General features: G+C 38.4%; 2 protein-coding genes across 9 annotated transcripts in view; one reads left to right on the plus strand and one right to left on the minus strand.

Annotated features, from left to right (window-relative positions):
• Positions 1-21035, plus strand: part of DENND1A (DENN domain containing 1A) — a 523231-nt gene that overhangs the window by 28767 nt on the left and 473429 nt on the right. For 7 of the 8 annotated variants that reach the window (XM_043916893.1, XM_043916896.1, XM_043916894.1 and 4 more), the window contains exon 2: positions 15358-15428. In XM_043916893.1, the coding sequence (XP_043772828.1) occupies positions 15358-15428 (71 nt within the window). Of the gene's footprint in view, positions 1-15337; positions 15429-21035 lie in introns of those variants that run through there. The other variant, XM_043916897.1, reaches the window with a different exon arrangement.
• LOC122702913 (cysteine-rich protein 1) lies at positions 17917-18338 on the minus strand. The gene has a single exon (XM_043916902.1). It carries the CDS (start codon positions 18282-18284, stop codon positions 18051-18053), a length of 234 nt encoding a protein of 77 aa, XP_043772837.1. The 5' UTR covers positions 18285-18338; the 3' UTR covers positions 17917-18050.

A 21035-nucleotide genomic window follows, 5' to 3' on the forward strand; every position in this document is an offset into this window, starting at 1 on the left:
CTGGGACCTGGGAATCTGTATTTTCAAAAAGATTCCTCAGGTGAGTTTGGTCAGTTAATAGACCTAAGTTCTAGAAAAAGTCATATAACTGATTGTAGCTCTGTGACTCAGTTCTGAATCCTTAGGGGAGAGAATTTGACTGACTTGTTAGATATCAAGTTGAGGTCCCCCCCCCCCAACTTTTTTTAAAATGGGAAGTGTGTATGTGTGTCTCATAGTGGTATAGCATGCATATATCTGCTTCTTAGTGATGAATGAATAAATAGCAGTTTTGAAGGTTGTTATTAAAATTGAATGTGGCTGGATATATTCCCCAAGTCAGAGAAAAAATAACTGAATGGAGAGACTACTTCAATTTTAAGCAAAATTTTCCTTTGTTGAAAAGAAATTCTTAATTTGGTGTAATCAAATCTACCATATTTTCACATTATGGTTTGTACTTTTGAAGTCTAAAATCCTTAGCTGTCCAAATCTATGGTTTTTGCTTTGGACACCATTAGAGAAGGATTACAAAGAAAAATTTTTAGAAGGAGTTCAGCTGGAAATGGAAGAATTGTGGATAGGAAAGAAATAATGAGCCTACCTCAATTTAAATTCCAGATTCTTTTCTATATAGATAGTTGTGTTGTCTTCAAATGGAACAATTTAATTTTTTCCCTTCCATTTTTTTATGATATTTCTTTTTCTTGCCTTATTGCCTTGCTTAGACTCTCTAGTGTGATAGAGAAGTGGTGAGGGTGGATGTACTTGCCTTGTTCCCAATTCTATAGTCAGTCTTTCACCATTAAATATTATATTAACTACAGGTTATTTTGTTGAGTTCCTTTATTAGGTTGAGGAGGCTAATTTTCTGAGCTTTTTAAAAAATCATGTTTAATTTTATTAAGTGCTTTTTCTGCATGAATTGATGTAATTATGATTTTTCTTCTTTAGTCTAGAGAAAAAAGATTTTTCTTCTTTAATATGATGTCGACTTCATTGGTTTTTCAATATTGAGCCAGTCTTGCATCAGAGGAATAAATTCTACTTGGTCATATTGTATATTATTGAATTTAATAAATTTTTTTTAAGGATTTGTGTGTCTATATTTGAGCAGGATATTGGTCTATAGTATGTGTGTGTGTAGAATTTATTTTTTTGGTACTATCTTTGTCTTGTTTTGGTATCAGAGTAGCACAGGCTTGAAGAGTGAGTTGGAAAGTATTTCTTCCTCTCGTTTTCTGAAAGATATTGTATAGGATTGGTATTAATTCTTTAAATGCTTAGAATTCTCCAGTGAAATTGCATCTACTGAGATGATCATTTTACTTTAGTTCATGTTGTTACCATTTCTGATGTTCTTTATTCCTTGGTATGGATTTATATTTCCATCTAGCATCATTTCTTTCTGCTTGAAAGACTTCTAACATTTCTTACAGTGCAGGTTTGCTGGTGATGAATTCTTTCAGCATTTGTAATGTCTGAAAAATCTTTATTTTGCCTTCACTTTTGAAATATTCTCTGGGAATAGAATTCTAGGTTGTCAGTTTTTTCTTTCTACTGTCTTCTCTTTTGCCTTGCTTCTGACAAGAAATCTGCTGTCATCCTTTTTTTTGTTCCTGTGAATGAAACATGTGTTTTTTGTTCTGCTTTTAAGATTTCTCTTTATTACTGGGTTTGAGCAATTTACTTATCATTTGTTTTAGATTTCTTTATGTTTTTCGTGCTTGGGTTTGTTGAACCTTTTGGATTTGTATATTTATAGTGTTCATCAGGTTTAGAAAGTTTTGGCCATTATTTTTTTCAAATATCTTTTCTGTCCCTCTCTGGGAATTCCATTTCCTGATATTTGAGGCTGCTTTAAGTTGTCCCACAGGTCATGATCCTCTGTTTTGTTTTTGAGATCTTTTTTCTCTGTTTGATCTTGGATAAGTTTTAAAATAATATCTTTAAGTTTACTAATTTTCCACAGTGTTAACTCTGTAGTTAGTCCTATTTAGTGCATTTTTCACCTCCTATATTGTAGCTTTTGTCTGTAGAAATTCATTTGGTTCTTTTTAAGATCTCCCATGTCTCTAACGTTTTGAACATGTAGAGTACAGTTATAACAACTTGGAATGTCCCAACTGCTAATTCTAATATTTATGTCAGTTCTAGGTTACTTTTTTGTCTTCGTTATTGGTTATTTTTTCTTGATTCTTTGCATGTCTGGTAATTTTTTATTGACTGCCAGGCATTGTGTATTGTACCTTGTAAGGTGCTGGGTATTTTTGTATTCTTATAAGTATTCTTGGGCTTAGTTTAGTAGTGTGAGACAATTGTGGGCTCATCTCATTTGTTTTCCATATCAAGGGATTGCTGTGGTATGTTGCTTGATGTTTTGAAAACTGTTGTTTCATATGTTTTGTCAGTTAAGCTATTGACACTTTGAAAGAGTTTGATCCTTCTGGGTCATGCTTTTAAGGTTTGTTAGCTAGAACTGAAATAGTACTTGGTCTGGGGATAATTATTAGCCATTGCTAACGTAACACCCTACTGTGTTCTCTGCCTCATGCATTGTGAGTCATGAGGGGTTGGTTTGTTTGTTTTGTTTTGTTTTTTAACCTTGGTTGGTGGTAACAGGCTTTATTTTTGTCCCTTTGTGAGTAGCAGGCTATCTCTAAGATTTATTCCTCTAGCACAAGTAATTTACACACACACACACACACACACACACACACACACACACACACACACACACACAGGCTATCTCTAAGATTTATTCCTCTAGCACAAGTAATTTACACACACACACACACACACACACACACACACACACACACACACACACACACACACACACACACACACACACACACACACACACACACACACACACACACACCCCAGGCTTTATTTTTGTCCCTCTAGCACAAGTAATTTACACACACACCCACACCCCAATACTGAAGCTGTATACTCAAGGAGGACCCTTTGCAGGTCTCTGGAGTTCTTTCTTTTTTTTTTTTTTCTGGAGTTCTTTCTATGTAGCTCTCTCTTCTCTAGTACTCTGTGCTGAGAAAAAGTAGATCTAATAAATAAATAAAAAGCAGTTTATAATTCCTGAATATCCTTGAACTTGGATAATCAGCTCTCAGGGAGGCCCAAACGACTGCCCATGGAGTGCTCAGTACCATGAGCTCAGTGTTCTGAAGACATTTTCAGTTGCCCTTAGGTGTTAGCAGTGGGGCTAGATTGCTTTTTGAAGGGAGTAGAGGAGGAAAAGACAGAGAAATATTAAATAAATATTACTGAGTGAAAGAATGCATATGAAAAGACTACATACATGTAATTCCAACTATATGAGAGTTTGGAAAAGGCAAAATTATGGAGACAATAGAAAAAAGAAAAATCGGTGCTTGCTAGGGTTTGGGGCAGGAGCATGGAGGGATGAATAGGTGGAGCACAGAGGCTTTTTAGGTCATTGAAAATACTCTGTATGCTATAAAGCTGGATACATGTCATTATACATGTCTAAACACATAGAATACACAATACCTGAAGTGAACTGTAATGTAAACAATGAACTTTGGGTGATAATGATATATCAATGTAGGTTCATCAACTGTTATGAACTCTGATGGGAGATGTTGATAATGGAAGGTAATACATGTGTGAAGGCAGTAAGTATGTAGGAAATTTTCTAATCTTCCTTTTAATTTTGCTGTGAACCTATAACTTCTCTTATAAGAAAAGTATTAAAAAAATCAATGAAGTAGAAATTGTATAAATGTATACAGTTGCAGAAACTCCTATAACTTTATAGTTCGGTGCATTTTTAGTGTGTATTAAATATAGATAAAATTGTGATTTCAGATCCTAGCTTTGTCTCTTACAAGCTGTTGATCTTGGGAAATTAAGTTTTTATTTTTATTTCAGTTTCTTTATCTGTAAAATAGGAATGATAATAGTAGCTCTTTCACAGGTTGTTGGGAAGATTAAATGAGGTAATACATAAAAACTGCTTAGAACAGTATATGACACATAGCTAAGTGCTGGTAAATATTAACAAAGTTTAGAAATTGCTTGCTCTTGTGCAGACTATCTGCTCTTTTTAAATGGGGTAATTAACCTTCCTCTCATAGGTTTGGCTTGAGGATTAAATGAGAAAGAACATAAAAGCAAGTCATCAGTGAAATAAGCTATTTCCATAAGTAGCCTTATGAGCTGCTTGAAAATTACACGTTAAAAAAATTAAATTTAAGTCTTTTTTTCCTGGTAAGGTAGTAAAGCTTTCATGAGCTCTTTGGGATGGTCTGTGCCTCCACTGTAGTCTAGGATTATGAGTTGCTACTTCAGAAAAGTGGGAATAGTTTTTGAACTGGGAGTAGTTTTTGAAAAGGTGGCATGGAAAAGTCATGGGCTTAGGAATCTGGCAACCAGGAATCAGCTGGAATGTCACTACTTCCTAGCCTCAGATTTTGTTTTCTGTTAATCAGGGAAAATAATACTGTCCCACAACCTTGGCAAGGTTTTGACGGTCAGGTACAGAAACTTAGGTAGGAGTTCCACTGTAGCTACAAAAGTATACAAATAGTCACAGTATTTATTAACCATTGAGGGATAAAGTTGTGTATCTGGAGACCCTTTTGATTTTCATACATTGCATTTGTTCAGTGTTTATTTTTTCCTGTAGTGGAGATTTTTAAAATTCTTTTTGTTAAATTTGAACTCCCATCCCTTGTGCTTAAAATTCATTTATTCCATAGGCTGTTGCTACTATTTGGATAGTTCCTTATTTTCTGGATTGCTTTTAGTAACAGTATTTGAAAGCATGAGTATCAGATCATGATAATGTCTGGATTACTTACAAAGCCTGTAATTTGTAAGGTGAAGCAATTCTGTTTTTTTATAATAAATAATACTCTTTACCTTGGTTTAGTATCTTTTAGTTCACAAAGCACTTTCTCATTTTTCTTTCATTTGATCCCTGAGATGGGCAGTGCAAATGTTATCTCTTGATGGGGGAGAAAGTTGATGTGTGAAACAGTAAATGGTTTATTCTAATCCCACAGAGAGTAAGGGATTTAGCTGGGATTGGAACGCAAGCTCTCTGATATTTAGTCTCGGGCTCTTTCCATAGAACCACATGTCATTTTTGTGAGAAAGTCTTGGTTAAAAAACAAAAAACAGGCCAGGGAAATTACTATTAATGAATGGTTGTTTTTGTTTTACTAAAACATTTAAAAAAAACAGCCATAATCTTACAGAAATGTCGGCAATATAGAGAACTTTAAAAAAACCAGATACCCCATCACCCATGCATACTTCAGTGTTCTTTTCCTACAAACAAGGGTATTCTCCTTTATAACCACAATACAACCACCAAAATCAGGAAATTAACATCGATTCATTACTACATCTAGTCATTAGACTGTTCATATTTCAGTCATTGTCTCAGTAACATTCCTTACACCAAAACGATCCAGTTCAGAGTCACACGTTGCATTTATTTGTCCTGTCTCTTTAGTTTCCTTCAGTCTGGAAGAGATCTTCAGTCTTCTCTTGATTTTTCATGACCCTGACACTTTTGAAGATCACAGGTCAAATATTTTTTAGACGGTCCCTCAATAAGTTTGTCTGATGTCTCCTCAAGATTAGCTTCAGGTTAAACATCTTGGACAGGAATATCATGCGCGTGTTAGTGTGCTCCTCTCTTTGCATTCTAGTCATTTGTCCATTCCTGATGGTGATCACTTTAATGACTTGGTTAGGTAGTCTTTGCCAAAGTTTTACACTGAAAAGTTACTTTGTCATTGCAATTAGTAAAGATTTTGTGGGAAGATACTTTAAAACTACGTAAATACTCCATTTCTCATTAAATTGTCAATTTACTCATTTTCATCAATGGGGTGTTGTGGTTTTCTGTTTGTTTGATTGGTTAATAATCTGTCAATATCCTTATTGATTTTGATGCTCACCTTACCTAGACTGGCAGTGGGAGCCTTATAAAGCTGTCTCTTGTCTCCTTTAGACATCTCCCCATCATTCTTTGAGAGCTTCTTTTTCTAGTACAATAAGATGTTGCAGTCTCATCCTGTACTTTCTCTGCCCCAGCCCTGGAATCCAGTATTTCTTCAAGGACCCCTGGTTCCTTTTAGAGGATGGTTGTATTTAGAAGCCAAGGTCTGGTTACTGGAAATGTTCATTGCTATTGGGTGTTGTTCCTGCCAAGGCCTTTTCAGTAGACAGACCCAGGAAGTATGTGTGTATTAGTCAGGTTATATTTACAGTTCTCTATTATACATTTATTGAAAACCTTGAGTTCACACTAATACCTCCAATTTAAATCCAACTCCACAGAGTTCATTCTAGTTTTCGGTAGTTGGAACTGTGAGAAACTTGGCATGTCTTACTGGTCTTGGACTTGCATTGAGTGTGCTTCTCCATCACCTTCTGCCCTATGTGGATGCTCTCCTCATTCACCTGCTTTCCTGGGGTCACAGTGCCTAGGTCCATGGTTTGACATGATCCTGCTCTCCCACTGGGGTTTCCCTGGTGACTCAGAAAGTAAAGAATCTGCCTGCAGTGCAGGAAACCCAGGTTCAGTCCCTAGGTTGGGAAGATCCCCTGGAGAAGGAAATGGCAACCCACTCCAGTGTTCTTGCCTGGAGAATCCCATGGACAAAAGAGCCTGGCATTCGGCTACAGTCCATGGGGTCACAGTCGGGAACGACTGAGCGACTAACACTTTCACTTTCGCTGTCCCACTGCCCTGTGGATGCCCCAAATGCCCTCTGAATCCCCAATATGCTGGGCAAGTCTCCTCTGACCCCCACGTAGTCAGCCTCCTCATCCCTGCTCTGGCTCCCCACCTGTCTCTAGGGTCCTCTGCTTGGACATGCTCCTCACCCTCTTGGGCTCTGACACTCATACTGGACTGTCCCTCCATGGGGCACACCGTTCACGCTCTGCTTGTATTTTAACATCCTGGTTGTTGCCGCCCTTGAGCACTGATGCTCTTTTCACCCCCACTCAGGTTCGAGCTTCCCATCCCAGGGCGCTTCCCCTCAGCAGATGCCTTCTTCATTCATTCTGATTTGACATTATATTGGCCAGGCCACCTCGCAGTGTGGGCCTTGCTCATGATCTGATGTCACTTGTCCAGTCACCCCTCTGTAGAGACATTTTCCTCACCGTGCTCAGGCTTTAACATCTCATGCTGAGCCATTGCCAATGTGGGCATCTTCCCTGCTCTGCCCACATGATAGTTTTAGGAGTAAATTGTTCAGAAAGAGCAGAAGAAAACTTAGGGGAGGCTTTTAAAAAGATTTTTAATGGCAAAGGTACTTATTGATAAGGAAATGGATGCCATCTTTGCTGATGCTATGTATATGATTGGAGAGTCTAGATTTTGCACTGTTGCTCAGCACAGGGAAGAACTTATTAAAAGTGCATGGAGTACTGTACATTGTGGAGGGGCGCACGGGCTCTATCTTCTCGGGATCCAGCTTTACTTCTTCGAGTTTACTTGCTTTGCACATCGTGGTATAAGAATCTTTCCATAGGAATCAATGAGTAAGGTAAAACTTTGTAACTCCTCTCACAGCAGTATCTGTGTATCTTTATTAATCTGATCCTGAGAACATTATTAGAAATGAAAAGTTAAGTGCAAAATCTTGAAATGACATGTTTGTATAATTATATGACTAAGTTAATCATTTTCTGACAAGTCTCGACAATGACAGCGTTCTTCTGTGGAGGCATTAACTTGTTATGGGTTAGAAAGCACCCTTTGATACAGCATTTTCAGCCTGGAAAAACAGCTTTAATTTCAGAGGCTATTGAAACAAATGGAGACTTGTTGGAAATATTAACACTACCTTGTTGTGTGTTTATCTAGCTTAAAGGAATCAATGTTTATTAGGTGATGTTTGCTAGCACATTCTGAAGTGTATACAGTTTCTTTTGACCGTGTTGTCAACTTTAAGACAGGTCAGTTGGTATGAATTTTGAAATACCTCAGCCCCCTCAGCATATCAGTTTGTAACTAAGGAGACAGTGTGCTGAAGTTTTACCCTAGTCCATAGAAAAATAGGCTGCTGTTTTGCTTTAGAATACTAACTGGTGTGAAGATCTGATAGCTGTTAAATAAGGGGTCCCAGTACTGTGTGTGTCTCATTTAGTACTTCTAAATAACACTTAAAGGTATGAGGGCCTAGCATTAAGGCATGGTTACATTATATAGCAAAGATTCATCTTCTGGGGAGTTAGTGTTACATTTTTCTCCTAATCTCATAATATGTTGTAATCGAAGAAAAGTAGGTCCTAATTGAAAGCTGATGGTCCAGCAGAGTGATCAATAGCATGATGCTTTTTAAAGAAAAAAACCAGCTTTCCTGCTGCCTGAATATTGTCAGAGCTTTTGTCTGTTTCATGACTTCAAGCTGAGTGTACTTAATCGTGTTGATGACATGGCCCTGAGCACTGAGCATGGCCCTTCCAGGGCATCGCCGAGAGTCATGTTCAGAAAAGTGTGGTATTGAATAAGAATGCTCTCTTGGCTTACTCTCAGTCTTCATTCTCCCAGAGGCAAGAACTGAGCAGACCTCCCTTCCTTCAAACACATTTTAACTGCTTGTATGTCATTTTTTCGTATTTAAGAGTGGAGACTGTTGTCAGCAGGTGTGACTTATTGATACCTTTGACTCCAGAGGAAAACATCTTTAAAGAATAACAATCAGGTGTAAGCAGGGCATATTCAGTAGCATACTTCTTGTTAGAGAAAGAGAAACAGTTATTGGGAACTAGAAACTCTGTGTCAGATGTTGGAGGAAAACTCATTCATCAAACTTTTATTGTGCCAGGTTTATGACTAGGAATATGAGAAGACAGTTGGTGCCCTCAAGGAGCTCCCAGTCTAGTGGGGAAGACAGATACTTAATTAGAGGCACAGTGGTGGTTCTCCTGGTTACACATTGGGATAAGTTGGGGAGGTTTAAAAAAAAAAAACAACAATGCCTGGAGATTCTGATTTAATTGTTCTGGGGTGTGGTCTGAGCCTCAGGACTTTTAAAAGCTCCCCAGGTAATTGTAATTGCATCAGGGTCAGATGTGTTAGAGCTGCAAAAATGTGGAAGTGCAATAATATTTGCACAGAGATGGGAGCACAGAGAAGAGGCACTTAACTCAGTCTAGGATGTGAGGGTGGGGGGTTGAGAAGGCTTCCCAAAGAGGAGGAAATGCCTGAGCTAAGGCTTGATGAATGAATTTGTCAAGTGGAAAAGACTAGAAAGACAGTTCTTTGCAGAAGAGCAGCTGAATAAGGTAGAATTGCAAAGCGGTTAGTGCTTTTGGGTGATCCATGCTGATTCTGCCATTTCCTTGCTTTGACTTTGGCTAGTTTATCTTCTGAGTTTCAGGGTCCTCATCTCTAAAGCGGGGGTAATAACACTTATTGGGTTGTTGAAGATTAACTGAGATAATGCATGTAAAGTGCTTAATCATATAGTCGTGCTTTGCACATATGAAACAGTAGGTACAAGTAGTGATATGGTAATGATATTGTCACTAGAGAATTGGAGCATGGTTTGTTCAGAGAGCTACAAGTAGTTCCCTATGGCTGGATCTTAGGGTGAAAGACCACGTGAGGAAAGGGTGGATGGCAAAAAAAAAAAAGAGCTTGGCTGATGGGCAGAGGTCCAGGTCATGGAGGTATAGGAGTGTGAGGCAATTGATGATGGGATATCATGGCAGAAGCAGGACATTTTCATGGTAATATGTTAAGATACGATGTGCTCTAGGAAATCTTGGGTCTGTATTGGAAAGTGGCTCAGAACATGGTATCCTTAGCATCATTACATGTACTGAATTGGCAGGAGTGTTACTAGGACAGAAATTGGATTTTCAGTCCAAAGGAGTTGAAAATATATTAAGCATCTTAGAGAGTAATGGAGGAAGTAAGTAGTCTCAAGGTAGTTCCACAGAGTCTCTGGAAATTGTTATTGTATTAATGGTTTAATGAAAATATTAAGTCTCTTGGTCATTTGCATTTAGAGGAGAAACTTAAAAATTAATTTTTTGATTTGTAGAGAAGTAGAAAATGCTTCTATCTTCATTGGCTTCAGTGGCCCTTATATATATTGCTTGGTATGTTATTTAACTTGTCACAACATGAATCACTACTTCTTCTACAGTACAACATGTAAATGATCATGGATAAGTATGACAATAACATATATAGTCTGGTTTGTTTTTAGTGTGGTAGTCAGCATTTTTTTTTTTTTCCCCTGAAGAAACTGTCATAATCTTTGGCTCCATGTAATAGAACTCTGGCAGCTATTTGAACTGAGTAAGAAAGTTAGGTAGGTTTATAATTCATTAGAATGAGGCAATGACTATGGGTAACAGTAGAAGAGAAGTTAGCTGCATTGTTTCCACAAATACTTTTTTCCTTTGAAATCTTTTATTGCAAAAGCACTGTTGAAATGGATTATTGAGGTACATCTTATGTTTATTTTATGTTGTATATACTAATTATTTAGATGAAGAGTTCCATTTAACTAGACCAGTGGTTCTTAAGCTGTGGTCACTACTTCAGTAGCATCACTATTATCTGGGTACTTATTGGAAATGCCAACTCTTGGGTCCTGCCCCAGATACCCTGGAGATGGGGCTTGAAATCTCATCTTTTAATGTGCTGAAGTTTGAGTACTCCTATCATTTATTGAAGTTTTTTAGACTCTGGGAAGGCTAGCCTGTACTTCCTTTATTCCTTTTCAATATTGATTCTGGCTGTGTGCCAGGGACTGTTTAGGCGCCTGGGAAACACTCGTGGGTATGACAGACAACAATGCCTGCTCTCCTGCAGTTTACATTTATAGGAGAGAAACAAGGTTGTGATTGCCGTGATGTGTAGAATTAAAATTCAGTGGTAGAGAGTGTGTTGGGGAAGACTTTTTGAGGAGGTCAGGTATAAGTTGTATTTTGAATGACAGGAAGAGCCATCTATTGATGATCAGTGCAAAAGGCCACAAGGTAGAAATGAATTAGGTGTGTTGAGGGGCAGACAGAAGGCCAGTGTGGCTAGAATGCAGTGGGCAAGAGGAGAGAAGTCTGAAATGAAATTGGAGATAGGTAGAGGCCAGATCATGTAGGACCTTGTAAGGACTTTATCCCTCCTCATTTTTTTTTTTTATTATAATAAAATGCATATAACATAAAATTTACCAGCCTAACACATTTTTTTTTGTATTTGATTTTCTTTTTAAAGAAATTTATTTTTAATTAAAGAATAATTGCTTTATAATATTGTGTTGGTTTCTACCATGCTTCAACATGAGTCAGCTATAGGTATACATATGTCCCCTCCCTCCTACCTTGCACCCTATCCCACCTCTCGGGGTTGTCACAGAGTACCTGTTTGAGCTCTCTGAGTCATGTAGCAAATTCCCACTGGCTATCTATTTTGCCACCCTTATGGCAGAAAGTGAAGAGGAACTAAAAGGCCTCGATGAAAGTGAAAGAGGAGAGTGAAAAAGTTGGCTTAAAGCTCAACATTCAGAAAACTAAGATCATGGCTTCTGGTCCCATCACCTCATGGGAAATAGATGGGGAGACAGTGGAAACAGTATCAGACTTTATTTTTTTGGGCTCCAAAATCATTGCAGATGGTGACTGCAGCCATGAAATTAAAAGACGCTTACTCCTTGGAAGGAAAGTTATGACCAACCTAGATAGCATATTAAAAAGCAGAGACATTACTTTGCCAACAAAGGTCCGTCTGGTCAAGGCTATGGTTTTTCCAGTGGTCATGTATGGTTGTGAGAGTTGGACTGTGAAGAAAGCTGAGCGCTGAAAAATTGATGCTTTTGAACTGTGGTGTTGGAGAAGACTCTTGAGAGTCCCTTGGACTGCAAGGAGATCCAACCAGTCCATCCTAAAGGAGATAAGTCCTGGGTGTTCATGGAAGGACTGATGATGAAGCTGAAACTCCAATACTTTGGCCACCTGATGTGAAGAGTTGACTCATTTGAAAAGACCCTGATGCTGGGAGAGATTGGGGGCAGGAGGAGAAGGTGATGACAGAGGATGAGATGGCTGGATGGCATCACCGACTCGATGGGCATGAGTTTGAGTAAACTCTGGGAGTTGATGATGGCCAGGGAGGCCTGGCGTGCTGCGATTCATGGGGTCGCAAAGAGTCGGACATGACTGAGCGACTGAACTCAACTGAACTGATCTATTTTGCATATGGTAGTGTATACATTTCCATGCTACTCTTTGTATTCCTCCCACCCTCTCCCCCGCCCCGCCACCCCATATCTACAAGTCTGTTTTCCATTTTTAAGTGTATGGTTCAGTGATATTCAGTACTCTCATTGTTGTACAACCATCACCACCATCTATCTACAGAACTAAGACTTTGGTTTTTACTTTGAATGGTATGGGAAGTTTTGGGGAGGTTTTGAGCAGAGGACTGCTAAATAAAAGGATTAATAAAAGGATTATCAGCCACTGAATTGAAATCTGACTGTAGGAAGGTAGGGAGAAGGCAATGAGACCAGTTAAAGTATTACGGTAATTGAGATAAAATGTTGATGATCTATCAAGGATGGTAGGTTGGGGATGGTGAGACTCATTGAGATTCTGGGTATATTTTGATGATTAAATCAACATACTTTGTTTGATTGATTTGGCATATAAAACAGGACTGAAGGATGATACCAGATTTGGTGTTTTTTGTTTGTTGTTGTTTTTTTTTTTGCCTGCGTAACTGGATATCAGGAAGTGCAGGTTTGAGGAAGAAAAGTGCCATTTGTTAAATTAGAAATTCTTCTTAAAGATCCAGATAGGGATGTTGAGCAGGCAGTTGGATGAGGGAATCTAGGGTCAGGGAAGAAGTCAGGTTGGAGACAGGACTTTGGAGCTTATCAGCATTTGCCTGGTAATTAATACCATGAGACTGAATGAGATCATTTAGATAATGAGTGTAGGCAGGAAGAGGTCTAGCACTAAGTTCGAGGGTAAGAGAGTTTCTCTGAGAAGGAATCAGCAAAGGAGCAGCCAGTAACGCAGGAAGAATACCACTAGAGAGTGATGTCCTGGCAGGCATGTGAAGAAAGTGTTTGGAGAAGGAGGGCAAATCATTCAGCTGTGTCAAATGCTGCTGAGAGGTTAAGACAAGCATTTGAGATTGACCATTTTGGCACATTTTAGCGATGGGGAGGACATTGATGATCATGACAAGTTGTTTTGGTGGTGTGGTGAGTTCAGAAGCCTGGTTGAAGGGTTGAAGAGAAAGGGAGAAGAAGCAGAGATAGTTTAGACAACATTAGAATGTTCTTCAGTTAGACAGCAGATCTGTACAAACCACCTTAAGTTAGTGGCACAAGTTAATGCTCCAGTGTTAAAAAAAACAAATTTGGTATGTAACACCTTTGCATGCTCATGTTTGTTCCTTTCAGCTTTTTAAATAGAGAAAAATAAACTTAAAAGTGGACATTTGGGTTAAAAAAATGCGTGGAATCTTTGAGGAATCTCCATGGAGTCCTAGGGTCCCACAGAACACACTTTGAAAGCCGTTATCTTAATCCAGAGGAATGAAATTCTGAGATGAAATTCAGCCAGTTGCAAAACAGGCTTAAAGATATTTCTAGGTTTTAGAGGGAATCTTGGTGCTCTTCAGATGAACTTAGAATATTCCTTTCTTTCAACAAACCCTCTACTTTTAGATCATTTGAATCAAGGGATGTTCCATATGGTGTTTTCCACAAATGTTTTGGTGACCATGGGATGCTGACCTTGTTGGTCTTTTTGTACCCTCTTGCAGGGGGGAAAAAAAGTTCAAAAGCCTTTTTAAATAGCTTTCTTAAAACATGAGTTTACTTTTAGTTAAGATACTCTGATTTATTGTCTAATTTAAAAATTATATGTGACAAAGGTATATTTAAATCCCTTGAATTTTAGAGCAGGCAACTCTTTTCACTGTAGGTACTTATTTAAAGCACATTTGAAATTTCTCTTCAGTAAGGAAATGATGGTTCTTCACAAGAGAAATAGTAGATCCCTGATTGGCAACTACTCCTGAGGAATTGGAGGGAGTATTACAATATTGAGTCTAAGATGCCATTATTTATAAGATGCACTGTTATTATATGTACTACTAAGAAAGAAAAATTGCCATTTAGACTTGTAAGATGCAATAGATTGTAAAACATGGGAAAATGAGGGAGAAAAATTTCATCTTAGAATCAGTGAAACCCAGAATTTGAGTGCCTGGAGGTCTGAGTTGTAGTTCTGGCTGTGTTTCTAACTAGTTGTGAGACTACCAAGTCATTTAGACTCTCTCTGCTTTAGATTCCTCACCTGTATGGTGAGGATGATGACTGATTCACCTACCTTATAAGATTATGATGAGGATGAAAAGAGGTAAATGAGATAGTTATTTTGGAAAGTGGAATCTGCTGGGCAAATTCAAGGTATTTAGTTGATGGCAATTCCCTTAGATCTGATTAGGCAACTCAAAGTTTCTTCTCTGAGGTTTTTGTCAGGTTTAAAATAGAATTCAGTCATAGACATTTGAATGTGTAACATTTTGTTCTGCTAAATGATTTTCTTGCAATCTGGAAATAATCTTTTTATTGTAGTTTTAGAATCAAAGAGAAAAGAGAAAATACAAAGATAATATAACCCCGATGTTCTTGTCACTCAGAATGAACAACTGTTAACATTTTGTTAGTGCTGTGATCTTTTTAAAACTTAATATGAAATATTCATGACATAAAAAGGTAAAAGGATATAATAATGAACATTCATATACTTGCCATTGCCAATGCAGGGGAAGCCCCTTCCCCCGCCCCGCCTGTGAGGAAACAGTATCTTAAATTTTAGATTAGCATCCTGTCTTCATAATAGCCTAATGAGATAGGATACTGTTTCTCTTGAGTCTTTAACACCTGTAAGTAAGCAAGTTAATGTCATCACCTGAATATTTTATCCTGGAGTATGAGGGAAGCACGTTACATTGTGCTAGTGTTGCCTTGGTTTGAATTTCCTCAAAATTTTTCTTTTGGTTTTGGAGACCCAGCTGTATAAATGGGAAATATGACATCTGTAAATTCATAACAACAGCTAACCTATTATGTGCTAGACATTGTATCTAGGCAATTTTTGTTTGTTTTCTTTATGTTTCACAATAATAATTCTGCTTAGGTATTTTCATTTTATAGATTAGGAAGGCTATGGCTCAGAGAAGTTGAGTAACTTGTCCAAAGTTCCACGGCCATTAAGTTGCAGAGCTAATGATTTTAATTAAGGTTTGCCCTGTACCACAGCCTGCATATTCTGTATCATGCTGCCTTAGTCCTTGTCAGTAATCATGGTCTGTTTCTTTTGTAGGCAAAACCCAGAGACCACATTTGAAGTGTATGTTGAAGTGGCCTATCCTAGGACAGGTGGCACTCTTTCAGGTATTTGCATGTTTCATTATGATATGGCATGTTTGTTTATTGTGTGAGATAGCCATGCACATCAGATAATATGTGAATATTCTAAACTGTTATTTATCTTTAAGTGTGTTTAAGTGTCTTTCCCTTTTATCTGTGCCAACATCATCCTAGGAAACAATTTAAGAGTCATTGCTTTAACAGCCTTGAATTATGGCTTTATTCATTGTAACCATTGGGTTTTAGTTTGCATCTTTCAGAGATACCTGGAAGTCAACATTTTAGTATGAAATATTTTCACCTTACTAATAAGGAGGGTTTAGAATTAGGTTATAAAATAATATAAAGGGAAATCTCTGCCACTGAACTGGGAATAGATGTTTGAAATAGATTTAATTCAGTAAATTTTATGTCAGCTGGTTAAAAAAGAGGTTGAAAATTAGTTAAACACCTCCTCTGACTTTAGCTTTTGGACTAATTTGGACATGTATTCCTGGACAACAGGGTCTTGGATAAGATTAGAGTATCTTGTTCAGGCTGAGTAAATCACTTCTTGACCTAAAATCCTTCCTGGTTAATGAGCAAAAATCACCTTCTGGCCTAGTGTTCTTTTTCTTGGTGCCTAAGAGAGTTGGAGAAGACTCTTGAGAGTCCCTTAGACTGCAAGGAGATCCAACCAGTCCATCCTGAAGGAGATCAGTCCTGGGTGTTCATTGGAATGACTGATGCTGAAGCTGAAACTCCAATGCTTTGACCACCTCATGCGAAGAGCTGACTCACTGGAAAAGACCCTGATGCTGGGAGGGATTGGGGGCAGGAGGGGAAGGGGACAACAGAGGATGAGATGGCTGGATGGCATCACTGACTCGATGGGCATGAGTTTGAGTAAACTCCGGGAGTTGGTGATGGACAGGGAGGCCTGGCATGGTGCAATTCATGGGGTTGCAAAGAGTCAGACACAACTGAGCGACTGAACTGAACTGAAGAGAGTGATGTGTTTGCCAAAGATATATTAGGGAGCATCTCTTGGTCTACACAACAGCAGTTGTGTATATTTATTTGGTGTTTATGAAGAATGAATTTATTTGGATTAGAAACTTGGAGTAATCAGGATTCCAATGGTAGTTATGCCTATAATTGGCTGTACAACCTTGGGCATATTTTCTACTTCATTATTTTAATTAGATTGTAATGCTCATAAAATAGTTACCTTTTGATGAGTATCTATTGTTCTGTTGTCCTACATGCTTGATGTACCTAGTCAGTTCTTACAACTCTTAAAGATAGTTGGATGGCATCTCCATTATGCCTATGAGAAAACAGCATCTGAGAGGTCAGATAACTTACCAAGATCATATAGCTACTGTGTGGAATAGCAAGGGCTTTTGGTTCAAGTCCTCTTCACTCTGCTAAGTTGCCTTCTGGAGGACAGTGACCATGTTACACACATCTCTCCATGGCATCTCCAGGGCTTTGTACAATGTCACCAGCATTTCTTAAATGCATTTCTCAATATCAAAAGTGAAAACTGTGTGAGCTTCACTTTCTGAATTAATGAGATATGTGATAAACTTATTGGGGCTTTCCTGATAGCTCAGCTTGTAAAAAATCCATCCACAATGCAGGAGACCCCTGTTTGATTCCTGGGTCAGGAAGATCCCCTGGAGAAGGGATAGGTTACCCACTCCAGTATCCCTGGGCTTCTCTGGTGGCTCAGACAGTAAAGAATCTGCCTGCACTGTGGGAGATCTGGGTTCAATCCCTGGGTGCTTCACTTTCTGAATTAATGAGACATGTTATAAACTTATAGTCATTCTGGAGCTAGAATGTTAATATTCATCTTAAGTTATGCCTCTTACTGTGCAAACTACTGGATTGAGAGGGGAGGTAGCTGATACTAGGTGTTCGAGCTGTGGTGCCTCTGTGAACCTCCTTGACAGAGCAACTAGTTGGTGATGGCTGTGATTTGATAGATTTAGGGACAAAATTTGTCTTATTTCTACAGTTGCTAATGCTCCACTTTTCAGTGCTATAGTTATTTCCTCCCAAAGTTAAAATGAATTTTTTTGGGGAATATGAACAAAGTTTGAGTACAAATAAGACGGAAGAGTATACAAAATGAAAGTCTTTACCATATCCTCTTCTCCCAGTTATCTAATTCCTTTCCCTGTAGGTGACTCTTGTCTCATTTAATCCCTTTAGTTTACTTTTTAAAAACTTAAAATTTTGAAAATATTTTAAAAGATAAGTTACAGGAGTAGTTAAGTGTATACTTGCCTTCTTTAGAGTCATCAGTTGTTACTGTTTCGCCTTCTTTGCTTGATCACTGTATTTTTTTGCTAAACATTTTGAGAATAAGTTGCAGACATTGTGACCCTTCACCCTTAAATACTTTAGAATGTATCTCCTAAGAATAAGGGCAGGGGGCAGCGCGGCCGGAGCGAGGGCGGGAGCCGGGAGAAAAAAAAAAAAAAAAGAATAAGGGCATTTTCTTTTTTTTTTTTTTTTTTTCTTCCAAGTGTGCGTGTTTATTGAGGGCATGGGGTTCTACAGGGGAGCCCCACGTGCCTGTGGAGAAAAACCCGCCATCGGCCTGGAGGGCAGCGGCCCGGTGGGCAGCTGGAGATGGGTCTCCAAAACCTGGATTTACTTGAAAGTGTGGCTTTCGGCTCCACCACGCCCAAAGCCTTTGGGTCCGAACATGGCTGCATAGCAGGGGTGGTTGCAGTAGGGCTTGCCTTCATGCTCGGCATGACCCCCGGAGGTCAGCGTCTTCCCACATTTCTCACACTTGAGGCAAGGCCGATGCCAGTCCTTCCCCAGGGAAGTCACCCGCTCAGCAAAGTACACCTCCTTGTTGCACTTGGGGCACTTGGGCATGGTGGCGCCGGATCAGGGCAGGTGGCCAGGCGGGAGCAGACCGGAGCGCTGGACTGGCATTTTCTTAAATAACTGTAGTCCCATTACTGAAATAAGAAAGTTAGTGTCTTTTGTCCATATTTAATCAGTTGTCCCAATAATATATAATAATATATATAATATATAATAATATATATAATATATGTAGTATATATAATAATAATATAGCACTTCCCCTCTGTGATCCAGAATCCGATTCAGGATCATGTAATCCATTTAGTTTTCACAGCTGTTTAGTTTCTTTTTTTTCCTTTTTTTTTCCTGTGTTTAGTTTCTTTCAGTCTGGAATAGTTTTGCAATCCCTTCCTCCCCTTTTTAATCTTTATGTCATGTTTCTGAAGAACCTAGGTGTCTTGTTTTGTAGAAAGTCCCTGGGTTTGAATCTGATTGTATCCTCATGATTAGATTCAGGTTGTGGATTTTGGATAGAAGTATTTCAAATATCATATGTGTCCTTCTCAACGTGTATCATATCAGCAGAGATGTGATGTCTATTCCATTATTTGTGGGAAAAAATACATAAAACCTTTGTGTACAGTTTAATAGTTACAGAGTGAGTATCTTTGTTACTGTTATCTGGGTGAAGACATAATAATACTGCCTGGTTCTAAGGAAATTCTGGTCCTGTCAAGAGAACTCCTGCCCTTGACCTGTGCTTTGGCCCTCTTCTGAAGTGCCCTTTTAAGGCAAGGAGTCTATAGGGTCTGTGGGACATGCTTGCTTAGATCATGAATCCTTCCATCCTAGACAAGCTGTGAGTACCTCACATCTAAGAATTTCTTGACCCAGTGGCCCCAGGCTTATTTCCAGAGTCTGAGTCTTCCCTGGGGTCTGTCCTGAGGGTCGACTGGCTGCTGGTGTACACACCCCTAGACCCAAAGGGTGGCCTCAGGGTATCTGTTTGTGGGGAGTAGGGGATGGCATGGAGCTTGGACATGGGAGTGGAGGTGATTGCATCCCTTTGTGTGAGGTTCCTGGCACTGTGGGATGGAAAAGGGAGAGATGGCCAATGGCCAGTTTTACGTGAACCATGTTCCTACGTAGAACTCTCAGGAATTCAAGAATTCTCAGTGTGAATCTAGCCTTCCAAGTACTTATGATAGGAAAATGGAACATATTTTATTTAATAGTTGGTTAGCTTATTTCATATCTTTGAAATGTTTAGACATATGGTTTGTGGACCTCAGTTTGTACTCTTGCCTAGGTCTAGGCCCTGTGAATGTTAGAGGTGGGGCTGGCCAGCGCCCCAGAAGTCCCTGCCTCCCTTTTTCCAAAGGTAGCTACTAGCCTGACTTTTATGATACTCATTTCTTTGTTTTTCTTTGTAGTTTTACCATATAACTTTACCTCCTTGAAAAATTTAATTTAGTAATCCTGTTTCTGAATTTTATAGAATTATTCTGTATGTAGTTTTGCTGCTTTTTTGCTCAAGTCTGTAAGGGTCCTCTGTGTTGCTCTGTGTACTGTAGTCATTTATTTTCATTGCAGTGTAGTACACTTTAAGATTATAGCACAGTTTATTCTACTGTTGAAAGAACTTGAAGTTGTTTGCAATTTTTGGCTATTACAAGCAATGTGGCTGCGATCTTTATATCAATACATAAATCCTGGTGCATGTAAACATATACATAGGATATATACCATACTTGATTACTGGATCACGCTAACCTGTTTTTCAAAGTTGATCTTGCTTGTCTATACTACTTCCAGCAGTGTTTGGTCTTTGTTGTTCAACATCTTTACAGTCCTTAATACAATTAGATTTGTTGTTTTTTTCCAACCTGATAGTTGTATAGTAGTATCTCCTCATTGTTATTTGTATATTTTTCTGGTGACTAACGAGATTGAGCACCTTTTCATACACTATGAGCACCTTTTCATACACTATTGACCTCTTAAAATATCTTCATTTTTAAAGTGCCTGTTCCAGGCTTACTCATTTTTAAATTTTTTCTGTCTTTTCCGTGTTGTTTCATAAGAAACTGTTTGTACATTATGTATGTTATCTGATCAAGTGGGTTGTAGATATTGTCTCCTACTCTATAGTTTGTCTTTCACTGTCTGATATCTTTGGTCAGAACTTCTTGATTTTCATACCTACAGTTTATTGATATTTTCCTACTCTATGAATATGAAGCCATTATCCTATATTTTCTTCCAAGAAACTTATAGTTTTGTCTTCCACATTCTTTAATATGTCAAGTATTTTAATTTTCTATTAGATGATTAATATCCAGAAAAGCTAAACCTAAACTTGATTCCTTATCCATAATTTTTAAAAATTGGGAAACTAAATAAAGCCAAATTACTAAAATATGCTGTTCTTCTACATAAAACATGTTTTTATAAAATGGTCAGGTACTTCTAAGTAACACCTAAAAAACTACCTCACAATAAAAGGATGACAAATGTGAGAAAGATCAGTAAGAAATATTATTAGATGTTAAAGACAGTTCTTTTTCCCATCGATTATTTTTCATGTCTGAACTAGTGAAGGTGTTGTTAACTGTCATGTGTTCTGTGCTCTGAAGAGCATCCCATGACATCTATGGAAGAGACGTGTAATTTGTCCGTTCTACTTAGATATTGCATCCAGGCTTATGACACTGAGTGGTACCTTCTCCCAAAGTTTGCGCAAATAAAATTTGGGTACACACGCTGAACTCACGGTACCGCTTACTTTGTTTGGGAATTCGTAAGGTTTCCCAGTTG

This window comes from Cervus elaphus, chromosome 11 (assembly GCF_910594005.1).
Source record: "Cervus elaphus chromosome 11, mCerEla1.1, whole genome shotgun sequence".
Lineage (NCBI taxonomy): Eukaryota > Metazoa > Chordata > Mammalia > Artiodactyla > Cervidae > Cervus > Cervus elaphus.